The 27,951-nt window shown below is 39.3% G+C and overlaps 1 protein-coding gene across 1 annotated transcript; it reads left to right on the forward strand.

Moving 5' to 3' along the window:
• The first annotated feature begins 589 nt into the window (after positions 1–589).
• Positions 590–26,988, forward strand: pgfb (placental growth factor b). The gene is made up of 7 exons (XM_036594168.1): positions 590–1,106; positions 18,123–18,159; positions 21,887–22,083; positions 24,062–24,141; positions 24,357–24,386; positions 24,484–24,546; positions 25,123–26,988. Exons 1-7 carry the CDS (start codon positions 1,044–1,046, stop codon positions 25,142–25,144), a joined length of 492 nt encoding a protein of 163 aa, XP_036450061.1. The 5' UTR covers positions 590–1,043; the 3' UTR covers positions 25,145–26,988.
• The last annotated feature ends 963 nt before the right edge of the window (positions 26,989–27,951 follow it).

Raw genomic sequence — 27,951 nt, forward strand, 5'->3', positions numbered from 1 at the left:
GTTATGTTGTCTAATGGTTCATGTTTTCCTGTCCAAAAAATTAGATGCTTTGCTACTGGAATTTCATAATCCAGTTTGCCCAGAGAACTGTGTGGTTTGTTTCTCAGGCCGCCTATTCTGAGTCTGTGCTTATTCTGGTCGAGCTGTCCACCCCTTACTGTTCTACTCAAAATAAAAGATGAATTCCGAGACTTCTGACCACACAAGTTAGCGATGAATGGACAAATATCAACATTCCTACTTACAGCCTGTTTACTACCTAATTAAAACACTGCATGTAAGGAATGTAGAGTTTTACATTTTCTTAGACAATGTGAGAAACAAAGAACAATAATGAGAGTGAGAGCTGAAGAGAGATGGGCTGTCCATTACAGCAAATGGACAAAATAACCTCAGAAATATAAATGTGTGTAAAAAAATGTATTGTTTACACAGTTAAGTTCTATTTTGCTCAGCTACAAAACCTGGACCTCTTCACACAGTACTTAACTTCACTGATGCGTCCAGCTCCCAACAGCAGGAGAAAGCAAGGTGGAGAGAGAGGGAGAGAGAGAGAGAGGGCGAGGGAGATGAGGAGGAGGGTGGGGATGGGACGAGTATGAAAGGCTCTGGAGGAGGAGATTTCAATGAGCAACTTGTTGAAATGGAGCTGAGGGATAATTAGTGGGCAAGTGGTTCAACTATGTAGAGGAAATGCGCGGGAGAAGAGCTTCTCCAAAGGCCCAACATCTCCTCCAACATCTCGGCCAGGACCACACGCCAGACAGCAAGAAAACAAAGCTCCTAGTTTTGGCGGACGCGTTTTTTCAGTGCACCAGAGACGTTTGGCTCGCTCCTGAGCTCGCTCTCCGTGCTAGAGCAGAGCTCCAGCAGAAAGTTTGGTGAAGTTCTGAGCGGCTCTCGGGCATCTTCGTCATCGTCTTCGGCCACGATCGCCACACACCGAGTCGCGGATTATAGTCTGCAGTCCGGACGCTCACGTGACCACACCTGAGTGGATTTTTGGCCCGTTCGTGTCCTTCCTGACCTTAAAACAGCGCGAAATGTGCGTGCTGGTGTCAGTCGTGCCGGTCTTCGCTGCTTTCCTCGCGCTTTCTCCAGCTCAGGTAGGCGAAGCACTCAAGAGCAGAGTTTATTGCATACACACGCACACACACGTCCATACACCAGCCTATTGTGTTTCTCATTGTGCACCATTTGGGCATGATTGTGCGCACGTTTGCAGAAAAAAAGACCTTTGCGTCTTCAGCCCCTCCAGCTGTTCCAAGTCAGCAGTTGTGTGAACGTAAGCGATTGGAGGAGCCTACGTGCCGCTTTACAGACCCAAGATAACTTTGTGAATGAGCGCAATCGAGCTTGCCGGACATAGTTGTGAAACCTCACACTCAGCAAAGCCTCGCAGGGCTGTTGGTTTTCTTTTTTAACACCCTATTGTCCCCGTAGCTTATAACTTGATCTCTTTTTGAATCGGTGCCACGCAGAAACTGTCGAGTCATGAAGTGAAACGTGACAAACTGCATCCACCGCAGTGGCCCACTGGTGTTTTGTCACGAGCGTGCGCTTCATCATCGTTATACTATTAGAAAACGAGAGTATGTGTTGCGTCATCCTGGAAGTTCACTTCGCTCTTCACTCTTCACGCACTTTCACTTCAGTTTAGTTTACAAAGACTGATGGCTTTCCTTTGGAGGCTGTCCGTGTTAGTGGACATGTAACTGCAGCTGTGCGCACTGAGGTCTAGATGACAGGTGGGCTACCTTTAGGCGGACTGGCCAAGCTGTACACTGTCTCATTTTTCAGAGTGTGACTAAGAAAATCATTGTCCCAGAGCATGCCATGCCCTCCACACTAGGTAATGTATCTGACTGCTATGTGAGATGGCAAAGCTGAGCCTTGGCTATAATGGGAAATCTCAGATTAATGTTGGCCAGAAGCCTTTCTCATCCCCTCCACCTGCAGCTCCATCAGCTCTCTGTTACTCTCATGAAATAAAGAAGTTGGGAATGGCGCATACAGTGTTTAAGACTTGTTTAAATAGGCCTGTATAAGATAAACCTAACTTGTGCTGAAGGTTTCCACCTATTGGTCTTCTTTGTCTGTGCTTCCATTCTGTTAGATTTTGTCCAATGAGAATTCCAATGAGAGTTCAATTTTTCAAAATTAGCAAGTACATTCCATGCTTATAACTATGACAAGAGCCACCTTTGATGCAAATGCTACACTACTATGTTTCTATTTCAGGAGCAGGCCGACAGTTGTAGGAAGTAAGCCTGACTGGTCAGAATGGTACACCTGTGTCCTCAGCTCAGGGTTAGCAGCAATAAACTCCACCCGCTCCTCCCAAAACTCCACAAAGCACATCTCCACTCAAAAATACACCCGAGTGTCTTTCATCTCCACTATTCCGGGCAGAGGGAGTGTGTCTGTGTCCACGCCTCCATTTTTTGTGCGTGTGCCAGTACATGTACAGTCTTCAGTGTGCTGAGTTCCGAGAAGCGGGCAAACATCTGTTGTTCCTGGCTATGTTAAAGAGCCTTTTAGTCATCCTGGCCTTTAGACAGAGGTGACTCTCTGACTATCACGTTTAACACATAGTAAAGGCCCTTCACTTCTTTTTATAGTGCCCATTAACGAGACCTCACTCAAATACTTCAACTGAAACGTTCTCACAATAGACAGGAACTTTCTCTTTCTCTCTCGCCCTCTCTCCCCCCTCTCCTCGAAACCCTCAGTCATTCTTCTCTTTCTCTTACTCCATCTCCCTCCGGCATGCTTCACGTCTCTCTTGCAGCCCTTTCATTTGTTCCACTTTCTTCGCTTTCTCTTCCTCTCCTCTCAGCCCCACCGTCTGTCACTGTAGATGCGGCAAAGCTCCAGTTTTGCTGTAATTCAAGGGGATTTGTACAGAGTGTGACGGTAATGAGCGATATCGCTTGAGCAAGGAGGGGAGTTGCTGTTACGTTCCTAAAGCTGGATAATCGGCTCACGGATGCTTTGTGAAAACATGAGTAAAATCCACCACTGAGGTTTCAGGGTAGCAGGTGACTCATACTTCATACAACAGGTACCTGTTCAAGCATCAGCCAGCGTTCTAAGATGTCATTGTTCCATCTCAAAGAATTGCTAGAATGGGAACGGGCTCAGTGGTAACAGGTTCAACTCTCAGAAACATGTAGCACCTGTGATCTGTATGGCGTTTTGTGGCAGATGAAAAACAAAAATTGGGTCCCATCAGTGGTGTAGCTTCTAATTGAGAAATGGCTAGTATGCACATTGACCTCCTAGATAGGTGGTGCTATAGGGGTGCAATAAAAAGGCCATTGAAAGTAAGGGTGAATGACAATATGTTGGAAATGTTTGTAAAACATTTTGTTTTTTCAGAGATCTTTTTAAAAGTTAACTAGTTCTCAGTAGGAATATGCAGTTCAACTACTTTTGATATTCGAGTAGCCGTAAGGGTTAATGAACGGGTGCTTTGACATTAATGTAGGGCTGTAGGCTTACCTTTTTAGGTGACAGCAGTGGTGTATCAGCATGTAAAGGGACTCATGTTAAAACATTTTTTCTGGTTTGAAAATAGCAGACGCCAACCGAGGCGATAATGAACTAACAGTGTTAACTGGTACAGCACTGAATGGTGATGAGGACTCGTTGTTGTCCTACAAGTAGATGATGTGCCAACTTGTTTGTTTGTCAAAGAATTACACTGTATTTTCACTTTTTCTACACTTGGCTAACATCAGCTAGAGTAATTTAGCTTGCTAAGTTAACAAAAAGGCTGCGCCATATCCAACCATGCTTTCTTTACCTTCTCTTTAACAATGTGTCCTTGGTAATGGGCTCACATTAACCCTCTGGGGTCAAGAAACTCACCTGCATGTCAGATTTGATGTTTATATGTATGTTTCTCTATTTTTGTGATAATATAGCACAGAAATACAGTTTAGACATTTTGACTGCATCTTGTCGCAAGATCAAACATGACTCACATCTGGAGTTATGAGGCTATGAAGAGGGGTTGAGATACGTGTCATCTGCCTCTGACCATGTGTAAAGTGGATTCATATTTGTTCATTTTGTGTGAAACTAACCAGTGGACACTCAGGAAATCACTTACCCATCACGTCGGAAATCCTTCATTCTTCATTCGCTTGACATCGGAGACACATGGAAAATGGCATGGAAAACATTTACAGCTGCTGAAGTTGCTGCTGTGGTTTTAGAAAGTAGAAGAAGATAAAAGAGCATTTTGATATGAAAGACATGAGTATTATGATATATGCAAGTGCCTTTAAAGGTGAACTTTCTCTTGGACCCCATAGGGTTAGGGCTCTTGTGTTTTATAGTAGCAGTGTGTAATATGTACTTACTCGCAAATATGAGTGACCTTGACACATTTTGCAGCCCTGTTTAAACACAAAATCAGTGTTTCACTGAATTGTTCGTCTGTATGTTACCTTCATCTCAATTGTAACGAATATGCAAATAGAGATTTCAGTATTTCAGTACTAGCACCTCGAATGGATAACCAATTACTCAGGTACTTGTACACATACCTAGTTCTCAGCTTAGTATAGGCATGCGCACAGACAGACTACAGGGCATAAACATAATATTCACAGTAAGCAGTGCTTAATTTCTGAATGAAGTTTTTAGTTGTTGTTTTATGGGCTCTGTGGAGAGGTTACCTGCTTAAAGAGAGTTAAAACAGATGTTTCTTACTTTATTTCCTAGGGGTCTTGCGAGAATGCTCTCATATTAGCTATTAGCATGAAACTACATTAATCTACACTGTGTAAGTGTTTGTGGGACACTCCTAACACTGCCTTCGCCTATCTGGATAAAAGTGCATGCCATGTGCTATAGAATAAATGTAATTTCATTCATGTTTAGTTTGCCCCTTTCTTTTCCTTTAAAATGGAATCCCAAAATGTCTGGACATAGGCCTGGTTTAATAGGTCCACTTAATGAACAGCTTGTGAGCAAAAGATAGTTGAAGGAAAACGGAAAAAAGAAAGTGAATAACAGTCATCCCATATCAAGCCCTAGCCCTGCCGTAGCCCTGGAGAAGGCTCCGTATGTCCTATCACTGAACAGGAGCTTACAGTAAACTCATTACATTCCCTCTTGCAGCCTGGCCAGCTCTGCCCTTGATAGCCGGTCTAATGAAATGCCTTAAGGTCACCTTTAATGCCACAGACCAGGCAACATCTGTCAGTGTCTGGAAAATCAGGCATGCTCCCTCCCATGCAGTCTCCTCCACACTGTATCTCCTCTCTGCTGCCTATCTCCTCTGTTTGGCCACTGTTAGCCATTCTTGGAGAAAGCTAAACAGAATGGAAAAGTAAATATTGGCCGTGTGGTTGGGAAGACCATTTATAAATGTCTTCTCCTGCCCTCTTGTGTCGGATGGAGTGCTTCAGTTTCCCCGAAATGTGTACGGCCCTCGCTTAAGCACACGGAGGAATTCTCCTGTTTGGGCTACTGGCCTAAATGCTGTCCTCAGTTTAACCTTAGAGTAAGTGTAATCAGTGATGATATGTCTTAGCCTGGTAAAAGCCATTCTGAATACCACATGCTTTTACTTTGTTTTGTACTTTAATCTGGCACTGCTTCAGTTGGGAGTAGCTGCATTTATATTTAGTTGTTGCACAAGTCTGTATGTCCTGATGAGCAACATAGATGTTTCAGTTCATGAAACATGAGCATGTTGGGTCTGACCTTGAAGCAGTGATGCAAATGGTTCACTGATGAGGGCAAAATGAGAAGAAAGCATGCAAGATCCAGGATGGTTACAGTACATCCAGATGTGTTTGCCATGCCCCGTCTTTTTAACAGTAATGCTGCTGCCAACTCACCTGGAATCTATAGCTCATTTTCTTTTCAAGTACAGTATAGATTGTGCTATTATAGATAATGTGTGCCTGTTTGTGCAAGCCTTTCTGCTAGTAAGTAGGATGTGTGTGACTACACGTATATGCATAGTAAAGATGGCTCTAATCTAGTGCCAAGCACTGGTATCAGGCCAATATCAGCAGAAAATGTTGGGTCAGACATTGGCAGGAAAATAGAATGAATCCCATCCAATCCTGTAACAAATTTAGCCTGAAATAGCTCACGCTCACATTGTGTAATGTGATGTTGTTAGATGTGTATTTCTTCCTCTGGGGTAGTAGAGTGTGAATAGTCTGAGCATGATATATCGGTATCGGCAGATACTCAAGGTTTCAATATTGGTATTGGTATTGGAAAAGGTAGCTTTTAAATCTTTAGAAAATAAGCTTAGGGTGGCGCAAGGGTTGCATGTGATCACTGGGAACCAAGTTCAAATCTTAACAGTGCCACAGCTATCCAAGACTGAGAGTACAAAACAGCACTGTTAGCTCTGCACTCTGGATGAGAACATTAGCTTACCCTTTGTTTCATTTTAGATGCTGTATTCTTATACTAAATACTATGTACTTCACTAGCTGGATTTTTTTTTTGGTATGGTGTTATCATCCTAAATCAAATCCTAATGTTTTGCACTAAACAGACATGACATATTGCATTTTGGTTATCCACGACTCTGTAGGCTCTGTACAATAGCCTGTACAGTATTGCACCTGAATAGCTCCCATACAAACAGCTAGATTTTTTTACCCAGTTTTCTTCCCAGTTTAGCTTGTTGTCTATTTCACCTCCCTGGGAGGGTGAGGGCTAGCATGTGGTTCTTCCAGGTCACTGCTACATGCTCAACGTGAGTGGACAGCTAAAGATGCTTGGTGGAGAATGCTAGCTGCCCAACTATATATTTGTGAGCTAATAGACACGAATGATGAGCTAGCATTGCACTTAGTGATGCAAGGAGAGGGAAACAAGGTCAGTTATGTTCTTTTGGACTCCTGACCACAGATGTGGAAGTACTTCATTTGAGACAGCTTTAGTTCCTCTTTAGACCTTCTGCAGTGGTGCTGGCCAATTCCAGCTATTTGCTGACTCACATACACGCAACTGGACAGTCAGCACTCCAAGCACTTTCAGCTGTTAATGTTGGGTGGTTTAAAAAGATATGGTGGCTGGCTATAGCTGTGACTGAAAGGCGTGTGTTAGCCTCACTCTCCCCTAACTGTGAGTATTGTGTGACAGATGAGAAGTAGCTAGTGTATGGGAATATCTGATGAGTCATGTCGGAAAAATAATAGGGCAAAGGTCCCAAAAAATGGAAGGCACCTACAATCCCACTGTCCTGTTCCATAATCACTTTACCATGCAGGTTTACATTCTTTCATAAGCTATTTATGCCTTTTCCTTTTGTGCTATTTTCTGCCTTGCCTGTCAATACAATCCATATTTCCATGTGAACTTCCTCGCCCTGCATCTTGTGCTCTGTCATTTCCTACTATGTCCCAATTGCCACATCGTCTTTTTTAAATGGCATATGATGGGCTGTTCTTCTTTTCCTTCCTCGTCTGTGTCCTATGTGTTCTCTCTTTCCATATCTGTTTTCCTTTGTTGTCTGCCCCTTTATATGTATTCTTATCTTTCACCCTTCCTGTGAGGGACAGGGTTGTGGAGTTCTGAGAAACTGATGAAACCGCTGCCATGTTGACGATGGTTTCCTGTCCAAGCTGTCATCTCTTGACATGTTTAAAGAGCTGGAATAATTATGCAACTAAGTTCTGATGACCAATCTGGGCTGATTTCTATATTTTAAATAATAATATGTGGCAAAAAATAGAATACCTGGACCAGAAAACGTAAAATTTAGAGTTCTGTTCTCAGCTTTAATAAGAGAAGAGAAGAATAAGCTGGATAAAGTCACCCATCAATAGATAAGCTACAAACTTTATTTGAAATAAAATGGAATTACATAAACTTGCTGTAGAATTCTAGAACTTTTTCATTCTTCTGTAAACTTACCTTTTTGAAGATATGAGGGTTTGTTACAAAAGTAACACAGTTCAAAAAGCAAAAAAAGGAACAGGTGAGCTGACAAAGAGACATCAGCAGTCAAACAGCAAAACAACAGTGAGAAATCACGGACAGTGGAATAAGGGTCGATAAGTGTTTTTGTCAGAAAGATGGACAGAGAGAGGGGCGAGTAATAGCTGCTGAACTTCAGCACGCAGGCCGAGGACATGTTTCACTACAGGTGTTTCCTCTCCATCAACACTTGAGCAAAATAATACTTGAGTCTGACCATCTGCGGCTATGAGTGTGTGTCGGCTTCCTCTGCCTTAGTACTGCCAAGAGCGCGCTATTTATGCAAGTGCCACTGGCTGGCCAGCTGGCGATGTAAACACCTGTGTTCAGGTTGCAGCACTGACAGCTAATCCGCCACTTACCTGCACATGCATAGACGTATTGACATCCATACATGCACATTTCTACTTTGTCAGTTTAGATTTTGGGATAAGAATTCTGGCCATGCCAGACTGTAAACATGCAGCTGTTACGTATTCACGGGAGAATTTATGTTACAAACTCAGTCCGACTAGGAAATGACAAATTTATTTCCCAGTTGCTGGTTGTTATTGTGTTTGCAGAAGCAAATATCTTTAATGGGCATTGATGTCCTCAGGAAATCAACCTTAATTATGGCCTGTCCTTAAAAATGTGTCACTGATATGTATACTTTATACATTAATGAAAAAATAAGAAGAAGACTCAAGTAGGTTTAGTTAAATAATGTTTTAGCAATGGGACTATGAATCGTCAAAAATGACCAGCACTTAAACTTGGAGGAGCATTCTAACGATTTTTCAAAATGTCTTTATAGTTAAAATAAACAAAGTCTTTTACAGTGGTTTGATGTGAAATGCTCCATTCTAGAGAAACTTCCTAAGTCAGAATTGTTCACAGTGGTGGTGATAGGAAGCAGACATCTAAACTATTCAATGGCTCTGAAAGCTCCCTCAAAGAAAGTTATTACATGAAATGGTTACAGATATGTTGCCTGATGCCTGAGACGTTGTTTTATGATAGTCTGGTGATAAGGTTTTGGCCTAAAATGTATTATTTACCATTCATTCATGGCAGAGAGGCAATGTAAGGAAAATAGTATCCAAAGAAAACTTTTTTTCTGAAATACAACAGTTTTACCATTATCAGTGTTACATATAAAAGCTCAGAAGATATGTGCAAACTCGCTGGTCATTTTGGATAGTAAATAATGTAAAGTTATGTTTGCGTTTTGGCATTGTGACCCCTGGTTCCTGTCACCAACTGATCATAAATAAGACCACAGAAGAAGCAAATGCTTTGCAAAAGGCAACTTTAAAGATCTGATTTTAAATATCTGTGACAAAGCCAAACTCCTCAGGTCACTAGAACGCGATGCAGATGCCAGAATCTCGCAAATTCGTATCTGACGTGCACCCAAAGTGTCCTTGCCGAGACGCTGAGGTCCGGAGAGCCAGAGAAATTTTGACCACCGTAACTTGCCAAAAATAAGAGTAATTATGCTGAAACTTTACAGGATTATAGGGTGTCATGCCCCATGTCCAACTCATGTGACTTTTTATTGTAGTCTTTAGGAAACCAGAGGCAGCGATGTTCAATATCTGATCTTTGAAGAACTGTAGATTGTCGGAGAAATGTTACAATGAAGCCAATCTTCACAGGTCAGTAGAGTGTGAAGTGCCCTTTCCAACGAGCCCACATTGCTAGTTTTCAGGAAACTGGAGCTATGGACCCAAAAATCTAGCTCCTCACCTGTTGTCTTCTCTGAAGCGTCCATGTTGTTAGCGTCATAATCACATGATCAGCGGCTAGTTGACGTCAAGTTTAAAGCGCCATCACTGAGTAGTAAAGTTAACTAGTCTACTAGTCTGTGCAACCCCTAACCACTATTGTAGAAGTGATTGAATTATGTGGAAATTGAAAAAACAGTCGAATTCCCATTCAATAAACAGCAGAAACGTACAAGGTTTAAAATGAGATTAATATTGTAGTGCTAGGGCATTTGTCTAATGTTAAAACAAAACAAGCAATATCGGTAGGATTTTCACCAGTACGTCTGCAGACCCTTAATAGTGGTCAATTAACCAACCGATATATCAGGCATGCCCTAACCTGAATACATAAACTTATCTTGGACTGTGACAGTCAACCTAGATCACTTACAAGTGGTATGTATACGACACACAGAGATATCTCCACTGGTCACAGCTGTGCTTCATATCTGAACTTCCATCACTACACACTGGAAGCACTTCCACAACCATCAAATGTTGGTGTTTTTCTACTGCCTTCTTCTGCCCTTTGCTTACTGCAGTATCCCACCCCAGCCCCTTCTTCCGCAAACACTTATTGATCCACCACGCGATTACAAGAGAGATTATATGTATGGTTGTTGTGGTGACAGCAGCTTTGGTCCTTCCGTTGCAGGCCTGGTTGTAGGTCCCAGGGGACGGGGTGCAATCACAATCAGGAAATATGGAGCTCTCCTTCCTTTGGTGGCACTCGAGGGACTGTCATCTGCTTAGCGGGCTTTAATCTCTCATCTGGAGGCAATTTATTCCCGTTTACACAGCCACAACAGCATTTACTGTAATAGGGAGCACAATTATCCTTGGCTGGCCCATATCACAGTAGTGTGTGTGGGTATGTTTGGGCCAAATAATCATGTTTGCGTATGTTTTTATATGGTGCGTGGCCAGATTGCTGGAGTTAAATATGCTAGTTGTTGGTCAGAATCATGGTCATTCATGCATGGCCAGTATGACATTCTGACATTTTTAAACTGACACAGAGAGCAAGACTAACCACTTTATAGCACACTTGCCAGTTAAAAGTTGTTGCAAGCTTCTGCTAAATCTGGATCACCTTTTGTTTAATTTGACCTTAAAAACTGAACAGCAGCAGCTGGAAGACATCAACTCTAGAGCAGGAGGCGTTGTAGTACTTATCACATTAACTTACTCCAAATGCAGCCGTTCTTTTCACTCCTTCAGCACACTAATGTGACAGATCTACACCAGCCCACAGCCTTAAAAGGCATTTTGAGTAACACTTGTGGAAGTGGCACAGTTCTAATGGGAAACAGTATACTTTGAGCCAAACATTAGCGTGGACTGAAGCTGATAGGATAATTGTGACATATAAAGAAAGATGATTATTAAGTATTAGAAAGGGTAGTTCTGGTTCTAAAACCTGATTGAGCCCTGTTTCAAAGCTGTTGTAAAATACTAATGCATGTATAGACTCATCATATTGCCAAGTATTTAAAACCATTTATGCTATTTAATAATCGTTGACTGTTATCTTGCTTGGCAAACATAGTAAACTACCACATTAGCAAATTACCTTGCTTGGTGAAAGAATTGTTTATTATGATTATACCGTGGCGTCAGTGGAGAAAGAGATGCAGGCATTTATACCCGTAGAAAAGGCACATGAAAAACGGCCAGGGATAGCAGACAGGTCATTACTAGCTACACAGTTTTAATTTATGGTAGACACCCTAACACACAAATAACCTCACAGCCCAACACATCATCAACACATACACACATTTCAAACCAACAACATATAAGATAAACAACAACATAGCAACAGATTTGTCTTTTCTAATGGTGGGGCGGGGGGTGGGGGTCAGCAGTAGAGCCTTGCATACCACGCACCCTAAGCTCCTCTTGAACCGCAGACCATGTGGTGGATGCCACAATACTATTATAGTATACTATTTTACCATTATAAATGGGACATCACATCACCTAATATGTTTTATGAATTAAAGGTTCTAAATAAAAGTTTTGAAAAAAGAAAAGTTTTGAAATCTTAGTATCTTGCTGTGGTTTGAATGAAATAAATCAATACATCAACGTTTTTTAAACTGGTGCTATATGAGTTTTAATATTACTGGGGGCTGTTACTGTGTTAACCGTTATCACGCACAAGCCTATGACTGTTGTTACTAATAAATTATTTATTGACTTTTTAAAGCCACTCTTTTCCATTAATAAAGCAATGTCTCAGTGCTGTTGTTGATTTGTGAAGAATGTGATCCAACAAAGCTGAACATAAAAATAGATTTTTTTAGTCTCCCAAACTACATTTTACAGCAAGCAAACACATGAATAGAAATATAAGATACACATCAGTACCGTTTTATCATTAATCTGATGTAACAAAACAGAGACAATTTGCACTCTGAATGAGCTCACTCACTCAAAAAAGGAAGCTCTGATTCTATGCACTCAAATATTTTACTTTGGCTGATCTGAAATGCACATGCTGCAACTCCTCTGGCAGCAGATTTAAATGAGTGTAAAGAGCCAAATTCTCAGAATGAACATTAGTGAATTCTATCATATTGTATTTAGCCATCATTTGGCCTTGCACACTCCTCAACCATGGTAAAATCACTGTAACAGCCAGCCTATTGTGGCTTAATGCTTTGTTGTAGATTTACAGAATGCCACACTAGCAGATTGATCATTCCTTTAGCTCTTTGAAACGTTTTTAATTATTCATGGTCGGTATCATTTGAGACGCTGAAACAGAAATTCCCATGTCTTCATGTCTGGCCGGTTTCAAATCTCCTTTTCAGTTTACACAATCTCTTCCTGTCAATGGCAGGCACCAGCCCTCTCTCAGGCTATCAATTGGAATTGAGATGAAGCAGACAGAGGATGTCGCCTAGAGAATTTCTGTGCTACTTCAGACCTTTGGAGATTATCCATATAGGTGCTTTCTAGGTGATGTATTAATGGAGGAAGTTGTAGTTGGCAGCAGAAAGTGTAGGTGACTCATAAGATAAATGATATTGGAGGGAAAGAGTCTGAACCAATGTAATATGCAATAGATCTTCATGCAGTCTATCAATCATGCTATTGTAGTTACAGTATGCAGAGTCAAACCACTAACACAAGTGTCTAACATTATTAGTAGCAAGGTATTCTTGATGTAAAGCGAATACACTTTCCCAACCTATCTGTTGTAATTTCCCAATCGTAATGACCCCAGTTGCTATCATCCACATTTTTATGAGGAGCCAAAAGTCTGCAGAAATGTTTAGTTACCATTTTGTTTGCTTTTCTGTTTCTCTCGAAACTTCCTGCCCCACATCCCCCGACCGTGTGATTAGAGGACATTAAACCTGATGTCCCTCAGCTGTCTGATTGCCTCAGGCTTCCCTCATGCGTCTGTCCATCTGTCCATGTGCCGTGTGCAACATCTGCAAAGGAATCAATTACATCCATCTCGAATCTCATGGACTTTGTGAGTGTCATAAATTAGGGACATCTCACTGATACATGCAGTTGTACTTCAATCTCATGGAAATTCCACCAACATTATGCAGTATATACAGACAGTTTCTAGAACTTTGGTGGGTTGAATAGAGAGTTTCAGTGAAGTTTTTGCTGATTTAAGTTCAATGTGTTTTGCTTTAACACATTTCCTGCAGGCTACTTATAAACCCTCACTAATGGGGAAGAGCAGGACAATGGCCAAACCCAGACAGATCAACCGGGAGACAGTCTTCATTATTTCTGCTGTTAGAGGAGACATGAAAATCTAGCACACAGTAAAAACTCTACAGTCTATGCTAATGCATTGTAGCAGAATTCCACACTGCTCTCATGGAAATCAGATTTGCCAGCATGATATGTCTGGGAAAGCGCATGAGCCCATTATATTCTCCTAAATGCTATATAACCAATGACAATGACTCCAATGACTCCTTCTTATATTTTTCACACACCCTCATACTTGCCTCTCTAAACATTGCATGTCTTACATCTCCTTTACTTATTGATTGTAAACTGTGGAATTCAAAACCTTTACTATCGATTCAATTTGAGGTAATCACATTTCTTTTATATCACAGAAAATTACACAAAACCCTTCAGCAGCATCTACATTTTTTGTATGATACAGAGAGGATGGGACTTCTAACTACAATGCAAGGCCTGGTAGACCACCAAAACTGCCACCATCAGATAAACAGGACTTAAAGCTTTCAGCTTTGAGAGATAGGAGAAAATCAAGCTACACTCTTGCTTCAAATCAGAAAAAAAATCATTAGTTTTTCTGTCCATCCTTCCACTGTAGAGGATGAAAGGACATGTAGCTGCCAAGAAGATGTTACTGAGAAAAGGAAATAGACAAAAAAGAGGAACATTTGTACAAGAACCCCAAAACTGGACCTCTGAGAAGTTTTATAGGTGAGTCTAAATTTGTAACTGGGATTCTTAGGACGTTAGAAGCAAAAAAAAAAAAAAAGTCTTCTAAGACTGAACTTTGGAAGTGTGAAAAAATATTTCTGCAGAAAACTAAAAGCAAGCTTCCTGAAAAGAATGGAAGCTGTAATAAAAGTAGAAGATGGACACGTTACATACTGAAAAAATTAATGTTATATTTAGTTGTTGAGGCTTCTGTGTAATTTTCTGTGAAATGTTTTCTGATTTCTAAAAAATGAATAACTTGTACTTAAATGGCCTTTTTGACCGGACTATAGTAAACTAATAGGTGGTCTCTGACTTTTGCACAGTACTGCTTTACATCAGCAGATTCTTGTGTGTTGATGTAATATACTTTATTCATGTGGAAATGATGCACACTTTTAAAACAATTAAATCAATTTAAATCAAATTTTCCATGTAAATGCACCATGATGTCTTTTTGTTTTTTCAAGAAGAAATGTAAAGAACCATACATCAGGTGTAAACAAAGAAAATGTAAAAATCAAGTCAAAACAACGAGTGCTGTTACAAAGCAGCTTCACCTAAAATCAGAGTCCAGTGAGCAAGCCAAGGGTCACAGTGGCAAGGACAAACCTTGAGAGGAACCAAGACTCAGAATGGGAACACAGCCTCCTCTTGTCGACACCATTTAGCCAAACAATAACAAGAGCAAAAGAAAATCACATGCAGTACGTTCTACTCGTAGAACCTCTTGAACTTCACATAACACGCCCACAAGTTTTGGATCAACATACAGAGCCCCTGCTTTGAGTCTCATTCCGTCTCCAACAATGTACATGACTGCCGTGAACAGTGCGACAAGTGAACTGTAGTAAAAGCTCTCTGCTTTCACGTCAACTAAAAATGTATCAAAACGCTAATCCATGAACTCGCGCACGCTTACTTTCGCAGCAGTGAGGAATTGCTACGTGAGGTCCTCCACATAGCAGCGCTAATCTGCCAAGTTTTTTCAGGGCAGCTCGCTCTCCAGCTCTGGGCGCCTGGAGGTGCCAAGTGTCTGCCTTCTCCTGTCCGGGCTGACCGGCAGCATGCTAGCCTCCCCCAAAAGCCTCCTCCTCCTTGACCATCAGCATGGCTACCTCAAGCATTCGCTCAACGAAAGGCATCCCAGACCACAGCCGAAAAGAACTGTTGTGGCGAGATGAAATCCTGACTCATAGTCTGCCCAAAATATTGCCAAAACCCCTACATTTCAGTTGGTTTGGATCACATGCTTTCTCACACAGCTTACAAGGTCCATTTGTGAAGTTCACATGGCCAAGCAGATAATAAATCTCTTATTATGAGTGCTTTTTAATTCACTCGAAAATATTTCAATATGCCTCTCTTTCATTCTGCAAGCACCATGACCGTGTTAATCTACTGTAATTTCCCTCCTCCTGCTCATAAAATGAGCAAGCTTGTAGAACACAAAAAGAAGGTCTCTTTGAAGTAACGCCATTGAAGAACAACATTAGTACCCTAAACAACCTTTCAGACGAAGGTCCTTTAAAGAAATACTCCTTCACCCAGTATGCTGCACCTGGAACATACCATCGATTACCATAGACAATAATTTGTACGTTTTTCTCTCAGCATTGAAAAGAACTTTGAAAAGCACCAAACACTTGTTGACTCCAAATACACTTATAACACACTAAGTACAAGGGATTGTGTCTACATCATTGGCTGTTGTAAAGAAACACAGTTGCCCCAGATAGAGATAGAGATTGAACTGAAAAACGCTATTTTCCGTTTTAAAGAACCGTCTATTAAAAGATTCTTTAGTAAATTCAATGCAGTTTGTCTATGGCATCATTCCAAAGAACAATTTTGCCACCTTTATTTTTTAAAGTGTAGCTTACAGAAAGATTTCTTTGGGCGATGCCATAGAAGGACCACTTTTGGTTCCCTATAGAACCATCTTTGTGAGTCTGAAGAGGTTCTGTAGACTTTGCAAAGGTTCTTCACTTGCACATCTCATTTACAATAAAGGTCCATTAAAAGTTGAAAGGTTATGTAAAGAACCAAAAATGGTTCTAGTATGAACCAAAAGTGTAGCCTACACAAACAGTTCTTTGAGCTATAACATAGAAGAACCCTCTTTGGTTCCCTATAGGACCATGTTTGAAAAGAGATTTGTGAGTGTGACAAACCTTTTAAGGGTTTATAGAAGCAATCAGCAAAAAGGGTTCTTTGAGTGATGTTATTGAGGGACCATTTGGTTACCTAAAGAAATATTTACAAAAGGAAATTTGTGAGTGTGACGAACATTTTGAAGGTTCTATACCAATTTATGGGTTCTTCCTAGAACCTTTACTTGTTAAACTTTCATTCATTTTCATTTACAAACCTGGCTCTTTAATAAAACGTCTACTCAAAGGTTATTTAGGGATCCAGACACTTTATGGCACCTTTGTTTGTGAGAGTGTAGCCTATGCCAGACCTTTCATGACCAGAAACGCTCAGGGGTCACATGGAGGCAGTCAAAGTAGTAATGGAGTGATGATAGGCCACACATCTGCTAATTTGTTAAACTCTGGGCTTTCATATCCTGACCCCGGACAGAGGAATTTCACAGGCCAGTGAATCATGGCTGCATATTAGTCTGTGGCTTTGCTGCTGTAGTTAGCTGAATTACCCTTTAGGATCTGAAGCCAGTTAAAACATATTTAACATTGAATGGGCTTCTTCATTACAAAGGACTCACACATTTTAGACACTCACACTTCTTTCCGCATTATTACACTTGGTGGAAATTATGTAACATATTTTTTCCTCTTAGACACAGAGGTGGGATGATCATTCATTATCATGTGGCAGGACTCCCTTTAGAAGCTTTAGAAGTTTCCCCCTAAGAGCTGACATGAAGCTACCTTGGTTAATGAGTTCTTCCAGCCTGGAGGAAAGTAACTCTGTATATCGGAGGCTTAATGGGAAGCATCTACAGAGGGAAGATGGGCCAGCAGGAAAATAAATAGCAGAATCTCACACCACAGGAAACTGATTTTGAACTTAAACAGACACAAACAGGAACATGATACATCTCTGTCTGACCAGCCACATCAGGAAGATCCTGGACTGATAGCTGAGAAAAAATGTATAATGTTGTTTCTTAGCACTCATGTGTGCTGTGTTCAAAGAGGGTTTATAGGGTTGTCGTTGTTGTGTAAAAATGGTGTTCCTGTTCGTGGTTTGTGGATCAGATAGCTTTCGCTGGAGTTCAGTATGTTTTGCTGGCCATCAGAGTTATATTAGTCTTTAAGGCTTGTTTGTCCATGTCAGAACTAAAGAAATTATTCAGTCACTGCATTATGTCTGATGTCTCCTTATTCTTACTTGTAAGCACCCACAAGAAACAACCACAATTTTTAAGTTGTAGTATATGCCATAAACAGCTGGGCTATTCCACAATAACTCGTCCAGTCATGGATTTGCCTGAAGACGTTCAAGCAAAAAATTACAATTTAACACAACTTACACGATGAAAAGATGTTTGACATAAAGAGTACATCCACTAATAAATTAATGAAAAATGAATAATAAACCTCTTGAGAGACTTTATTAGCATGAAACTAGATGATTTAAATATTGTTCTTATTGTTGTATTTATACCCAGTTAATATTTCAGCTTCCATCATTCTGTAAGTCCTTGTAGCAGTGTTGAAGATGTGACTTAGAACATTTTTTCCTTGGAAAAAAATAAAAATTCATAAAGAAAAACTAATTGGAGTGCAAACCTTTGCTTGGCTGTTTAAATTAAAGCTTTTGCTTGAATTTTAGTGGAATTCCATGACGTGACTGGACACGCTGTAAGTGAGTTGGCAATGAATGACTCAGCTGTGATACTATATACTATATCTGTGAAGATGAGATACATTTCACTGTATGTTTAGAACTAACTCAGTATAACGTTGTATGTAACCAGTTGCTTGTTTTGGTCTTTTGCAGTGTTCCCCCTCAACCGCTACACAAAGCACCTCCAAAGGTAAGAGTATCAAAATAGATTACAAGATATGACCCATGTCGAGCACTAGGCTTGTTAAAAATATAGCAAATGTGATATTAGTTCAGTCATATAAAATTTGCCTTATGAGTAAAACTGTCAGTATTCTACAGAGAAATGGATAAGATAAACAGTAGATTTAACACATTTACTGTTAACCATGAAGCTGGTGCTGGTCAAATCATTTCACTTTTGATTGGGTTCATGTGCATGTGATATCAAAGTGTGATGTTTACACAGTGAAAATCACAAATTGCTCAACCTTGTCTGCATAAATCAATCACTTTCTTCCATGTATTATCATTAAGTCCCAATCAAGAACTCCTGCAGTTGCTGCCTCATTGTTGGGAAGGTGGTGTGGTAGATGTAATGGAACATGTATGGATATACAGAACAAAAGTCAGAGACCCCTTCATTTATTTAATTTCTCATCAAAACAGCCATTAAGTACCAGTTATTCATTTATTTTTCAGGAGTTATGTAGATATAAGATAATCCATTTGCATAAGAAAGAGAAAATCTAAAGAAATAAAGTGAAAAAGATACAGATTCTTAAAAGACATGGACCCAAAATAGGACTCCTAACAACTGCACAAGACCTGGTTGACAACCAAAACTCTCACTAGCATCTTTAAGAGAAATGAAAAAATCAAAATCCACTCCTGCCTCACATCTGTGTCTTTTGAAATTTACATGTAATGTTGATAATGGTCAAATAGTGGTCCAAAATAATATATTTGCTTTGGGGACTATTTTTCCTCACAACGCCCTATATTTGCCTCTCCACAATGAATTAATTTTAAAACAATGTTGTAAGCTAAAACCTTATCTCAAAACTATGGCAAAACAACGCCATCAACCAGACATCAACCAGTGTATTCATAACCATTTAGTGGAACTGCTTTCTGTGAAGAGCTATTAAACACTTTAGATCTGCTCAGTAAGTTTCTCTACAATGTTGCATATCATATCAAACTACTCTGAATCACTTTGTTTACATTTTAAACATTTACTTATGCAGATTTTTTTTAAAAATGGTAAAACTCCTCTTTAACATCCCAGGATTACCCTACATGGTTAAAGGCTTACATAGACCCAAAGAACTAAGATTTGCATAAACATGGTAGGTGTAATATAGTAGAGCTAGCATGAATGAATGTAGCTCAGAGGTCTTCAGACAATAGCTATTAAGTTGTATATTTGTCATGCCTTCTCATGGTAAACTCAGAGACAGCCCATTTCTCCAATTTCTAATCTGGGCTTTTTTTTCGTTTCCAGTATTGATAAATGATCCAACTCTTTAACCTCAGACTTCCTCCATACACTATGTCTTCATTCTGACTGGATGGTTGGACAACTTAAAGCTACCGAAACCCCTGTGTTGTCTGATTTCATTACTGGATGGATTGTGTAGGGAGTGGCAGACAGATTAGCAGCTTTGAAACCCCGTCTTCTATTTCTCCCACTCACTCTCTCATGTTCTTCTAATGGTAATGTGGAGCAGATGTAAAGAAAGGAAGAAAAGCTTATGGCACCAGTGAGTTCTCTTTAGCATTTAGATTTATATAGGAACACTGTGTTCAAGCACTAATTAATCATCCAACCAGAACACAGTATTTCGTGAAAAGTGCATGTGGACAGGAAGTATTGGTGAGATTATAAATTTGAGATGTCCATATTTAAGAAAGTGAGTGTAACAGAAATATTGAAAGAGTTGGGCTGGGGTACAGTTTTCATTGAGAAAGAAAGAGCACAGGACAGGATCCTGCAGTGAGAGTACTCTGAGCTTTTCCTTGAAGCATCCATACATTTTCTTCACCTGCTCCCAGAGAGTTGTAGTCATGTAGCACTGTATACCACTGTACATACACATAATCTTGCACAGGAGCTTTGTTTTCAGTATACTAGTCACTACAGGCTAGCAACACTTCTGTCTGTTGGCAAAGAGGCCGCTGTTTTTCACCGCATTACGTGGCCAAGAACCACCTACTTTGTCAGGAAGAGGCCATTTGACTGGCATGCAGAACGGCCAATCACAGCCTGCTGTTGTGTTAGGGGAGGTGAAGGTGAAAATCCAACGGATGTCCAGTGTAAGCAGCTGACTAGAATTTAGCTGGAAAAACAAAACGAAAACAAAACAAAAACAAAAAAAAAACGCTGCACAAAATGCAGCACAGATGTACAGAGAGCCAATCAGAATGTACCTGACAAAATCGTGATAGTTGTGCGCAGCTTTGTGTGCAAAAGATATCAGACACTCCATTTATGTGTGGGAAGAGCGTCTGAGCCCATTAGCAACTCCCCCTGAGTTGCCTACTTGTCCTTTTGCTTTTTATTTCTGCTACGTCATGTTCCATTTATAAAATCTCTTCAGTGTCTAAAATATGAAAAACAGGACAAAAACAATGGCTTTTTTAGGGATGCTTCGATATGGGAATTGTGGTCTGATGCGGAAATCTGATTTTTTTCATGTAAATTTCCACCGTTCTTGATGGCACTACATAAACTTTTATAATATGTAAAAATACATATATACATAAAATACTATATTCATCTGGATTTGTTTTACAGAAAAATTTAATACTTTTTTGTGTTGGGATACAAATGTAGTAAAATGAACAGATATTTTAGTGCAGTAACCCTAAAGGTTTCTGCTTTTTTTTCATCAAATATTGGTTTGAAATCTCTCTGATGATATTTTTTAAGCAAATGTGACTACAATATCATTGTGCATCCTGGCATTTTCACTTTTCTATGCTGCACTTATTGGAATTCCATGTCAGACCTTTAGTGATGTGTTTAAAGCCAAAGATGTCCTTAAATAACACTACATGAGTAAAGGCCTACAATTATGTGTTTTGTTGATTTTCTAAGTAAAAATATGTTAACAAGTCCTCTACAGCGAACAAACTTGAATATGTAATTTTTCTGCAAAATTTTAGTGCCCAATTTCTGTTTATTTCTCAAGCTTAACAAATAGGATGAAGTAAACAATCAAAATATAAAATGTGTCAGAACTTTTACACAGTAGTGTGTTGTGTTAAATTTAGCAAATAGACAGTAATTGTGCATTAAAATGTGCAGACAAATGCGTGTTCTTCTATTTTCACTTATAAATTTGTAATTTATCAAATTATATTTGTAATTTGGCCAATGGATGCCCAAACTTTTACGACTATACATAGACAGGGTGTGTATTTGCAAAGTTGTGGCAGGACTCAAATATTGGAGCTGTCATGAGTGAATGTTGTGTATACAGCATGTGTGAACATAGTGAATCTAATAGTGAATCTGACCTGAATTTTAGCAGAAATGACACATTCTACATGAGATAACTCAAAGAGGAATCATTCCTGTCCTCAGGAACTTCCTCCTGCATTTAGTCCAGGGCACAAGAAACAAGGAAGTTTCTTGAGAGAGAAGGCTGATAAATATTTGTGTGACTGAGGCACCATGACAGCACATTTGAGACCAAGCTAATGAGGCACACAGTTATTGGGCAATTGTGCATGGAGTGTAGAGAGTGTGTGATACTGCTCTGCTAATCCCATCATGTGGTCCAGGCTCTACATGCATGTTTCAGCACCTCAGCAATCACGTGCAGCTTAGACAAGTAGCTAGTTAGCATGCTAATTTCATGTGTTGCAATAACATGTATGTATTATTGTTAGCATCTCAGTAATCATCTCTTTGTTTTTCCTCATTGCAGTAATCCTGTTTCAGGAGGTGTGGGGGCGGAGCTTCTGCCACACCATTGAGAAGCTGGTGGAGGTAGTGCAGGAGTATCCTGGCGAGGTGGAGCACATTTACAGCCCTTCTTGCGTTCCATTGGTGCGTTGTGCTGGTTGCTGTGGAGACGAGAACTTGGAGTGCCATCCCACACTTACCTCCAACATCACTATGCAAGTATGTCCTAGCACAATGATGCCAGTGAGGTGTAGGTCTATCCAAACTTCAGCTAAACAAGCTGCAAATATAGACACAGTGGTGCTGGTAGGCCTAATATAATGGAGATATCATATGTTGATATAATGAGTCTAAGTCTATATTCTGAATGCAACAAACTATTACAGTAGAGGACTGACGAGTGACAAGAAAATCTTGCATAATCCACAGAGGAATGGGGAATTTCTAAACAGGATAGCAAGTATGAAATGAGAAGCTGCTGACAGGCTGATCTCACAGTAATTGCAGACATCTGGGATCTGCAATGTCTGCAAGTTAAACACGCTCTGTAGATCAAAGCAGGTCATGCTCATGGGGTGTTTTATATTGTTCAAAATGTCACTTAGTAATTTTGCTATCTCAATCAGTAATTTTGTATTTGTAGCCATTGACAGGGCTGTGGAACTCTTCTCATAGCATTTATGGCTGTTTGTTGTTCAAGGCCATAAAGGACTGTTTTATAGCTATTGAGTTTGCAGATGACCAGCAAGGGATTCTCTTTAAATGAAGACCTTTTAGAGATATTGTTGTTTTGTTATTTGTCTAAATCAGTGGTTCCTAATTCTGCACTATGCTTTACATAAAGAAATGGAGCAGAGAAACCATAAAAAGCATGGGATGCCTAGGATTAGGCCCGAGAACCACTGGTCTGTATCATTAATAAGGAGTTTTCCCTGTGTCGAGTAAGGCTACATAATATAGCATTCTTAATTGTTATTGTGATATTGGTCTTTGCAATGCTAAAATCACAGAAGGCTGCCTGCATTATGCAAATGATGCCTGTTAACAATGGCATGAGCATCTTCACTGATCACAGTTACAGATGTTTCTGTGGGTATAAAATTCGTAAGTATAAAATAGTAAAATATTTGGGTCAACTCAGGCCAATCTTTAACCAAGTCACATTATTGATTCACCTGTACACTGTAAAACTACAGTAATCGACTGGCAGCAGTTCCTCCAGTAGAGTGCTGTTTATTTAGTGCAGTTTACAATTATAGCGCATTGCTATAATCCAAAAATACAGGTTATTACTGTATTTTTTTCATTTTCGAACCTAATTGTACTGTTTTACAGTACATTGTTGTTTATATACAGCACTATTGTAGTAATAATACTGTAGTGTACTGTAGATACCTCACTGCTGACACAAGTTTTGGGGAATTATTACATATAATTGAATATCAGCTAAATATAGCTAGTTAAAGCCAATAGTATGACTATGTATTAATTACAACAGTGTTAAACTGTTTACCAAGCACGGCTTTACACAAGACTTCATAGCGGTTGCATACACTGCCAGTCTTTAAGATCACTGACAGTAACCCAGCATCTGTTTTAATAGAACAGTAATGGATGAATTAATGAACTGACATACAAAACACCATCAGGATTAGAATAAAACACATGTAAAATGCATTTAAATGTATCTTCAGTGTAGCAATAACATGTGAAATAACATGTGAAAGCAACTGTAAATGAAGAAATAAAAACTAATTAACAGAAAAACATCTCTCTCATTTTAAAAGTCACTTTCCCAGTACGCTTTGCAAATGACAGCTAACTTCTTGGAAAGAAGATTAAACTGTGTCTCCCAAAATGCATCATTCTTTACAGCAATCATTTGTATTTAAAAATACAGTAGATTACTACGGCATTTCCACTGTAAATTTACAGCAGTTCTTTGGTTTTAAGTATATTGCAAGACATATCACAGTTACAATATTAATCAATATAATTGCACTGCTAGGATTTTGTCCCTATCCTTTAGCCCTAGTTCTGACAATTTTGACTGATCTCATCATAAAGGACTTAATACTTAGCCACAAAGCATTGTGGACCTTCAGTAATGGAGCTCAGTTCTGTAACTGGATCAGTTGTTTATTGAGAAGTCTTAAAGCACAAGACAGAAATAATGGTTGTGCATCTGTTTATGCAGTTATTAAAGCTGAAGCCAGCAGAGAAGAGCCAAGAGTATGTGGAGATGACTTTCGTGGAGCATAAAAGCTGTGAATGTAGGTAAGGGGAAAATCACCACTCAGCATGGTTTGTTTTCTTTGCTCATCATAACTGTGTTCACTAATCGTAACTCTGCACAGTGATATAAATTTTAAATAGCTGGACCAAAAAAAGCTTGGCAGAATTAAACATGAGAAAAATATCTAAAAGTGTGTTTCTGTCTCTCTTTTTTCTCTCTTTCTCTCTTCGGGATTCTAACGTGGTGTGTTGTTCAGACTAAGAAAGCCTACACCAAAACATGACAGGTAACCTACTGAGCAAGACTCTGTAAGCAAGTCTGCCACTAAACACAGACATAGTGACTTGAGATTCAGGATTTTTTTCTTCTTGTTTATGATTTAGGCGGAGACCGAGGGGAAGAGGAAGGAAGAGGAAGGAGAAACAGCGAGTAAAGGACTGTGATGGGTAAGGACTTTAATGATCATGGGCAGAAGGACTATGCGCTGTGGATGTTTACACACAAAATAAACTGGGTAACACTTTACTGTAGGGTACTGTTCATAAGGCTACATGACACCCTATATAAGGCTAATAATAAACAATAGAAAAGGAATTTGCCACTGTTGTACTTTTCCTCAAAGGAAAAAATGCTAAATTAAATAAATGACCAAGAAACAAACAAAAACAAACCTAAAAGCACAAACACATCGTTTGGTATTTTACATATAGACAGTGTTAGGTATTTTTTTTTACATACTACTTACAGTTAAACCCATCTTTGAGTTCAGTTGCAACACTTGCACTCACTTTGCTTTTGGTGGAATTCATAACCAGTAGGTGCCAGAAAGTTTATGTTTTAGCCTATATTAAAGCAATAAGCCACTTGCAGCCATGTTTTACAGTGAATGTACTGTAGTTAAGAGGGGTTTTAGGCACTCTTGTTACTTGGCTATGCTGTATAAGTAACATAGAAAGAGGGAGAGGGTTTACTGCTTCCTGATAATGAGCTAAATACTGAAATATAAGCTTGTTCTCTCTCAGGTGTCAGCCTCCTCGAAGGTAAATGCAGTCCCACCATGCTCTCTGCCCGTCCTGTGCAGTCAGCCCTTTCAGTGCCAGCCCCACCATCTGTCGCCCCCTCGCTCTTCACAGCCTGCTGTGTCTCCTCCACCACCACATCCAAGGTGCGGGGTTGTCATGGTGATGGGGAGATCACCCTAGTCACCCTGGGGGACATTTCATATACAGGAAGTGCCTGGTGTGTGGTGACACGCTCTGACATGCTTCGCATGAAGCACAACAGTGGGCCCACCTCAGTGTCTGAGGTGAAAATCAGCCCACAGGACTACACATTTGATGATGTTATAGCTGAAACATTATTATTATTATTATTATTATTATTATTATTATTATTATTATTATTATACTATATCTATGGTATCTTACCCCTTTTATTTATTGCTTGCAAACCAGTAGAAAAAACTTGTTTTGGTTGTTTTTGACTTTGCTAACATATGTCATTAGTACAAATTGGGATTTTTTTTTCTTTTTAAGCATTAAGGAACAGCCAATCAGAACCACCTAAAACAGTTGGTTATACCAGAAAACCAAAGTTACTCTTTTGTGATGCTCATTCAGTGACTCGATTAGCTGTTTTCTATGCAGTATTAAAGAGTTCTCAGAGTGCATGTAATTACCGTTGCAGATAATTCTTCTTTCAGTTTTACTTACCACCTAGGTTGTAACTCTCCCATAACCATAGCTATTTCATAAATTAACTTGTCCAGTTTCTAGATTGGTTGTCAACTGAGTGAAAACAAGCATAATCCAAAATATCCTTTATTAAGTCCACAGGAACATAAAGGACTGTGTTAGAGGTCTGATACAGTTCAGATATGTCTAGCCCCATTGTCAGGGGACATGCTGACCTCTACTGGTATCAAGACAACAATTCACTGTGTTTCCATTTTCCAAACTCAAAGTAAAACTACACTGCTGTACACAATGATGGCAGTTCATGAGCTGATGAATTTAGTACAACTGTGTAAAAGTTTGAACACCCCTTGTTTTGTTGTTTGTCTAAGTGAAAATAAGTTGACACGTCCTCTACAGGGAACAAATGTAAATATGGCATTTTCCTGCAGATTTTAGTGCACAATTTATATTTATTTACCTCTTACAGAAAAACTTATGTACAGGCTACATTTTATATCTCTCCCTGCCCTGAATATGTTAAATTCAGAATATAAACTGTAATTGTGCATTAAAATGTGCAAACGTGTGTTCTCTATAGAGGATGTGTACTTCGCTGTACTTAGAAACAAGTAATTTGACCAGGGGTGCCAATACAACTGTATATTTGTTGATTTGGGCAATGATTTTGCAATAAGAAATACAAGGGTCATTCAGCATAAGCTGATGTGTTATAAATGACAGTTTTAGTTATATTTGTCTATTTAAATTGCCTTAAAGAGATAAGCCCACATTTTGGGTTCAGATCAGCAAAATGTTGAAACTCAACCAAAGAAACCAGAGATGCTGCTAACAAGACTGTGCATGGCCTTTGAATATGAAAACAACAGTTTGGGGGCATTAGTCTATGCCAAATTAACATTTTCCAAATCCTCTTACTTCTAAGGGTTTTTATTAACACAAAGTAAAGGTCTATACTGTATTTAAACCAGCAACATTTATGTTGCTAAGTGTGAACAGAATATATTTTGCCCATTTGCCTTTTTTTAATTAATATAACCAGAGCATTTTGCTCAGTTCAGTTGAAATGTTGTATTACCAAACCATGGGTCAAGAATTTAAAGCTGTTTCCAGTTATTAATGTTGTACATACATTTGATGTTGATATAGTATTGCTATTTTGCCACTATTAATAAAGAGATACACTATCTAAAATGCTGTTCCTTTGTAACAATTTTTTTCCTTCATGTACTTCTGCACTACAAGCCCAAATAAGTTCACATAACTTAAAAAATTGAGGTAACCTGTTGCCCTAAAAAATTAGGTTAAGCACTGGTGAGCAAACCAGCAATTTTAGCTCAATATATTTGAGATACTAAACACTGCATGTTAGAATAAGTAAAATTCATGTGTTAGATTAAAGTGAACACGTTTGTGCAACTTGTAATTTCTAATTATATTATTTTAACTTTTTTAGTCAAACCTAAACTCCCAGTTTAATTATACATTTCAACAGGCAATCAAGAAACTTCTGATTAAATGATACTGACCACTTTGCTAAACACTGAGAGGTTAATCCGTAGTGTGAATGCAAACACAGACCCGCGCTCAGCAGCAAAGAGAAACAACTCACCCTTTTAGTTACTTAATAGAATTATGATGGCGTCACAGTCGCGCTGCCACCATTTTTGTAGGCAACATCAACTTTATTCAGCAGTGCTGTGGCAGTTTGTAATAAGATAAAGCCATAACCGACCCAGCAAAGGCAGTAAAACGTTATTTTTTGGATCACTTTTTAAAATCTTATTTTTGAAGCATATTCACGGATACATTTAAGTGTATTGTATTTGATTTTATTTGATTTGCTGTTGTGGATGAATAAGAATAAACGAAAGCTGAAATCTAAATGGCTGAGATTTCCCGCTGTGTTACAAGTATCATGTCACAAACCGCATACTAACACACTAAGTGTGCAAAAATAGCACATATACCATTAGTAGTGCACTCATTAGTGTAATAGGTGAAGTACAGAACTGTGTGGTGTCAGACAGTGAGATGCGTTCAACAGCTGCTCTGCTGTGCTGCACGTTAGCTGTTCATTAAACATCTCCAAGTGAAAGTTTGAGAGATTTGCTGATTAAGAATGCATTTATTGAGATAAGCTGATTTTGGCTTCAA

This window comes from Colossoma macropomum, unplaced genomic scaffold, assembly GCF_904425465.1.
Source record: "Colossoma macropomum unplaced genomic scaffold, Colossoma_macropomum, whole genome shotgun sequence".
Classification (NCBI taxonomy): Eukaryota; Metazoa; Chordata; class Actinopteri; order Characiformes; family Serrasalmidae; genus Colossoma; species Colossoma macropomum.

What these genes read in the sequence shown, in the direction of transcription:
- pgfb (XM_036594168.1), top strand. Translation starts at nt 1,044, where the DNA reads ATGTGCGTGCTGGTGTCAGTCGTGCCGGTCTTCGCTGCTTTCCTCGCG. An exon ending in TACACAAAGCACCTCCAAAG is followed by an intron (nt 18,160 to 21,886) that starts GTAAGAGTATCA and finishes TCCTCATTGCAG; the next exon opens with TAATCCTGTTTCAGGAGGTG. An exon ending in CGAGTAAAGGACTGTGATGG is followed by an intron (nt 24,547 to 25,122) that starts GTAAGGACTTTA and finishes GTTCTCTCTCAG; the next exon opens with GTGTCAGCCTCCTCGAAGGT.